The 6,000-nt window shown below is 34.3% G+C and overlaps 1 protein-coding gene across 7 annotated transcripts in view; it reads left to right on the top strand.

Moving 5' to 3' along the window:
* Nucleotides 1–3,687: 3,687 nt before the first annotated feature.
* The window catches only part of LOC126765667 (glutamate receptor ionotropic, kainate 2-like), a 133,043-nt gene continuing 130,730 nt past the window's right edge, over nt 3,688–6,000 (top strand). For 5 of the 7 annotated variants that reach the window (XM_050483255.1, XM_050483252.1, XM_050483254.1 and 2 more), the window contains exon 1: nt 3,781–4,249. In XM_050483255.1, the coding sequence (XP_050339212.1) occupies nt 4,156–4,249 (94 nt within the window). In that variant the 5' untranslated portion in view covers nt 3,781–4,155. The other 2 variants (XM_050483259.1, XM_050483258.1) reach the window with 2 other exon arrangements.

The following is a 6,000-nucleotide window of genomic DNA, read 5'->3' as shown; positions in this document are numbered from 1 at the left end:
AATTAGATGCCTGAAATTGAATTTGGTTTCAACAAGATGCCGCTACTTCTCACATATTGCATCAATCAATGAATTTAATTAAATAACAATTCGGTGAGCAGACAATTTTACGTTTTGGGCCGGTCGATTGGCCACCAATATCTGATGATATCACACCGTTAAACTTTTTCCTGAGGGGATATGTAAAATCTAAAGTCTATGCGGACAATCCCGGTTCGATTCAGATCTTAGAGCAAGACACCACCCGTGTCATTCGCCAGTTGCCAGTTGATATGCTCGAACAAGTCTTTGAAAATTGGGCTCAACAGATGGCCCATCTGAGACGTAGCCGCGGCCAACATTTGAAAGAGATAATCTTCAAAAAAAAAATGTCAAAGAGTGTTCTTTCGAATGATGAAAAAAAAAAAACATTCGCCATTAAATTTGAGACGCTGAGACGTAGCCGCGGCCAACATTTGAAAGAGATAATCTTCAAAAAAAATGTCAAAGAGTGTTCTTTCGAATGATGAAAAAAAAAACATTCGCCATTAAATTTGAAGTTTCTGTGTTTTTTTTTTTTAAAGTAGGGAATCTCGAAAGGAATCACCTTTTAGAAGCCAAGCTCGATTAACCTGCGTCGTGTGCTTCGGATTCAATCCAATGCTTTCCAATACCCAAACTTTGCACATATGCTTCAATATGCTTTTATAGTCATAGAGGTCCATAGTACCCTCTATAAGAACTAAACGTCCAACTCCGAATGAAGCCATGGTATTCCTAATCATAACGCTATCGACTGCATGTTTCTTCACTTAAAGCGCAGCATTTGGTTTTCTCGAAACTCTAGATCAGCCATCACTTCCAAAAATTTTAAACTTACTTTCATCGGTGAAAAACAATCGTTTACAAAACTCCACAACTTTTTGCCAATCGCTAAGTCAAAAGGTGAATGTAGTGTTTTTTTTAACTGTATATGATATGCATTGATGTTTCACGATGAATAACTCGCGACAAAAATATGAAGACTTTTTAATTGAAATTGATATGACTGTCAGTGACATCAGCGGAATCAAATTTCTGGCGGTGAAACGTTCAGATTGTTGGTGATAAATTTTTGTCGCGACAAGGGTTTAATTTGGTACAAATTATTCAATGAAGGTCTAGAACGCGATGACGCCGAATCACTTCTAGGACGCTGATCTGAACAATTTCTTCCGATATTACATTATTTCTATGAACAATAACTAATACCAAACTTCGTGAAGATACATTATATGTATTGTTAAATGCGGAAGTTTCCCATGCAAGCATTTGATTCCGATCATTCAGTTTGTATGGCAGCTATGTATATGCTATAGTTAACCGATCTGAGCAATTCCTTCGGAGATTACATTGTTGCCTTATAAAATAACCTGAGCCAACTTTTGTGAAAATACATTATCAAATATGAAAGTTTTCCATACACGAACGCTTCCTTCTGGGTGTTACAAACATCGTGACAAGCTTAATATGCACTGATCAGGGTATAAAAAACTGGTGCTTCAGAATCGATGATTAAGAGTCAGATATTTTACTGCCATCGTTGGAATATCGAAAGATTCAGCAAAAACCATTTTGAAAGATTATTTGGGCCTAAGAAAGATGAAAGCACGATTGGTTACAAAATCACTAATTTTTTCGAAAAACAGCGTCGCGTTAACGTCTGAGAAACAATGCTTTCTGGCTACCAAAGATTACTATTATGCGTAGTTTGCATGAAGCTATTCGTAAAAAAAAGGTCGGAATTATGAGCCGACAACTCTTGGTTTTTGAACCACGATAAGACATGGTCGCATACTGCGTTGACTCTTCATAAATTTTTCGCCAAATTGTTTTTAGCTATTGGTAATAAGGTCAAACACTATTTGACTAGCTTTTAGCGCACAATCAGTGACAGTCACAGATGTGGGTGCAGAGAAAGAACCATTGTGTCCAATTCTACGAATTAGTCCAAATTAGCACGGATGCAGTCGAAGTGACGTGCCTAAATCATAAAAGTTAACATACACTAATGATTATTTTTATACATAAATCAAAAGTAATAACAATAATTTTAGATGTATTTATTATTTTTTGGCCTTCATTATGTTGCAATTATTACCCCCTGATATCGACGCATGCTCCCCACTAATTTTCACTATTTTTTCCGGGTATTTTGAACCACTTAGTCGATAAGACAGCTTTTTGGCCTATTTTGATGAAATTCGATGTTTTCGAATATGATTTTCCAATAAGTTTCAGATATGTTGAATAGGGTTAATGTGTGGTGATTTGCAATTGTATAACAATCATTAACGTTCAAAATCAGACCTGTGTTTTGGAGTCATTATTCTGGATCTGCTTTTTCTTAAAGCCTAACAATAAGTTACAAAATCTTAAATCTATTTAAAAATTAGACAGGCTCAAGCAAGTTTTGGGGATACGTTGCTATTTAATACGCAGGCATATCTCTTCTTTTGTATCATGTAATGTACCAAAGCATTAGCCAAGGGGTTTGGGTGATCTCGGAGTTTCGATATATATTTAACTCTGCTAACTTCTACTTCTTTCTTTACCAAAGGAATACCAAGGTTTTTATGCATATTTTCGTTACGTGGTGAACTCGTGATTGTTTTAAGCATTTTCGATTGGAACCTTTGTATTATATCAATATTAGTTGCACAGGTCGTACCCCACAGTTGAATGCCATTCATCCAAATCGGCTTTATGACCGCATTATATAAAAGCACTTTGTTGTCTAGGCTAAGTTTGGAGTTTTTATTTAAAAGACAATTTAAATTTGCAGCTCTAATCTTCATACATATTATTTTACTAGAGATGTGTTTTATCCACATGAGCCTTCTATCTAGGTGAATACCAAGATATGTTATTTCGTTCGCTTGGGTTATAGCAGCAGGTTTTTGGGATGCGAAAGGCATTTTGTTTGTGGATTACTTGCAAACTTGTAAAACAATTAATTCTGAATATTATTGCAACCTTTTGGACCAGTTGAAGAAAAAAATTCGTGAAAAAAGACCCGGTTTGCAGAAGAAAAAATCCTTTTTCATCAGGACCATGTACCGCGTCACAAGAGAATTTTGACAATCTGTTATATGAATTATAGTTCGAATTGTTAGAGCATCCACCGTATTCACCAGATTTGGCCCCCAGCGACTTCCATTTGTTTCCAGAACTCAAAACAAGCGTTTTCATCAAATGAAGAGGTCATAACGGCTATTGAAGCGTATTTTGCAGACCTTCCGGATTCTCACGTCAGAATGGGATCCACAGATTAGAGGATCGTTGCAGCAAGTGTATTAATGTTCAAGGAGATTATACTGAAGAATAAAGTGTATTTAGAATCGTAAAACTGTGTTATCAAACGACAAAACTTATTGAACAACCTGGTACATCAAACATTAATGTAGATACGTTTGATTTATATAAATAATCGTTAGTGTATGTAAACTTTTTTTATATGATTTAAGCGGATTTTAAACTTTTGTTTTAATTTCTTTTTATTTGTATAAAAAAAAATATTTTGATATGCTATATTTATTGTACAATATACATATTTTGAAATAGATATAATAAAAACACGAAATGTAATAATATTGAAACAAATAAACGTGTGCTAGATTGATAGAAATAGGTGTATGTAAACTTTATTGATTCACTGTATATGTAGTTAGCTATTTGATTTTGTTCTCAACATTTCTACAGGGCTAGTTAGACATAAACCAACAGCATATTTTCTTTTGCAGTTGTAAGGCTTTGGTAAATATTTCTCAGAACAATAGTTGTTTATTCACAAACCGTATCACATTCTCTGACAGTATCACGGTTTAACGAAAATTTTTTAAGAACTAAAGTCATATGTAAAAATGTGTACTGAAAAAATTTCATTAAAAGTGTTTTAAATATTATAAGTGGTTTTATTTTTGGAGAAATGCCTGCGTACAGAAACGTACCGAAAAACAGATACTTCCTGCTGCGCTATTTATGTTTTTAATTCGGTCGCGTATTTAGCAATTTACTAGAAATATGGGATAGAAACTGCTACAGCACTACAGTAATGCTACAGTAGTTTATGAATAAATACATCTGAAAATACTATGAACATATTTGAAAACAAATTATTATCTAGAAAAGTTAAAAATGTTTTTTTCTTTTAAGCGAACATATCAATTGTATTCACTTATACTGATAGTGGTAAAAACCTATTCTTCACTACCGCCAGTCATCCGTTTGGGTAAGTAAAATCATGTATGTACATACATACATATGTGCCGCTGTTAAGTCTAGGAATTTGATTTGGAATGTAGTAACTTGTAGTACCGATCCATCTCTAATACATAATAGAAACAATGTATGTATGTCTTCGATTATCCAAAACTTGTAACACAGAGAATTAGTATCATTTTAATAAACAGCATTCCTCCTCTATTATATTCAAGTTGATATCTGAACTGAAATTTTATGTTCAAATTATTCGAGGAAAGTGCAATGCTCTGACACTCACTACTAGGAGAGTAATGGCGAATCGAAGATGACTAATATTTCTAGTTAGTGAGAATGGATAGAAAACAAACAAAAAGGCCTTATAAAATGTGATGGGCCTTGTCTAGGCTATCCAGGTGCATCCTGTTAAACATGCACAATTGAAATAGACATAGGGTAATTACATCGTCTACCAATAGGGATGACGTGATTTTGAAAGCTGGAAGCGGCCAGGGTTTTCAGTAAAGCTTGTCTTTTTATCATGTCACGTGGTCTTTATGGTACAATGCTTGTAAACTGTTAAGATTGTTACGAAAATTCTCGTTCTGATTTTTCATCGAAATTTGTTTTCATCGAAAAATCATCTTCACATATGAAATCCATTACTAACTTCATGGCTTTGTCAACAAACAAAATTTTCGCTATTAGAGTAAGTCAAATACTATACACAATTGCTTGCCCAAAAATTTACAGCATCATCGGGCCTTTTTTCTTTCGAAATTTCAATAGCAAGCGTTATAACACGATTTCCTGCAGTTTGATCAAATCAATCAATCAACAACGCGAGAGGAGTTCGAAGGCAACATTCAGCGCAACGCTATAACCGAAATTCCAGCCAAAATCCTATACAGAGTCATCGAAAATTGTCGTAAACAGATAGATATACGCAAACGAAGCCATGATGGCTATTTAGCTGACATTTCTTTTTAATTATCCGCACAACGAAAAAAAACATAACCTATTTTGACCAAATTTGAGTGTTCTATTTCATTCAACAACCCGTAGTTTTTGTTGGTGACCCTATACAAGTATGTATATCGAAACAAGTAAACAATTTTTATTTGGCAAACAAGTTTAATACATGTTCTTCACCGAAATCGAGAATGGGTTATAATCATATTCCGTATCCGTATTATTATATCCACATATATAAACAATTAGCATGCCGAGCTGAGTGGATTTAGTATTATTATTATTTATGTATACGCAATCGAGTCGCTTAGTTTTTGAGACATCAACCTGAAATTTTGCACACGTCACTATAGCATCTTTGCTATGCAAACTTTTGGTCAAAATCAAGTTTATGTAAGGGAAACGATTTTACTTAAGAACATAGTACTATGAGAAAAAATAGCTATACTTTGTTCATAATTTTAAAATTATCAATTTATTCGTCCCCCTCTAACTAATCTCCCTTGGCGTCAATACACTGGAGCCAACGTTTTCTTCAATCCTCGAAACAGTTGCTAAAGTCAATTACCGGAATAGCCCTCAATGACTTAAAACGGTTTCCCCGGAGCTGTCGTTTGAGTTTGCTTTATAGCCAGAAGTTAGATGGAGTTAAATCAGGAGAATACGGTGGTTGCAGCACGATATTTGTTGAAAAATCAAGAAGAAACAATTAGAAGTGCATTACACCTAGATAATCGAAGAAAACTGTGAACAAACTTTGGTTTTGACTTGTTTTGACGTGATTTTTTTGGCTTTTTCTCACCTTCGGTC

The sequence above is a fragment of the Bactrocera neohumeralis genome, unplaced genomic scaffold (genome assembly GCF_024586455.1).
Source record: "Bactrocera neohumeralis isolate Rockhampton unplaced genomic scaffold, APGP_CSIRO_Bneo_wtdbg2-racon-allhic-juicebox.fasta_v2 cluster11, whole genome shotgun sequence".
NCBI classification, from domain to species: Eukaryota; Metazoa; Arthropoda; class Insecta; order Diptera; family Tephritidae; genus Bactrocera; species Bactrocera neohumeralis.
The sequence above is the reverse complement of the archived record's forward strand: the minus strand, read 5'-3'. Positions and strand labels throughout refer to the sequence as shown.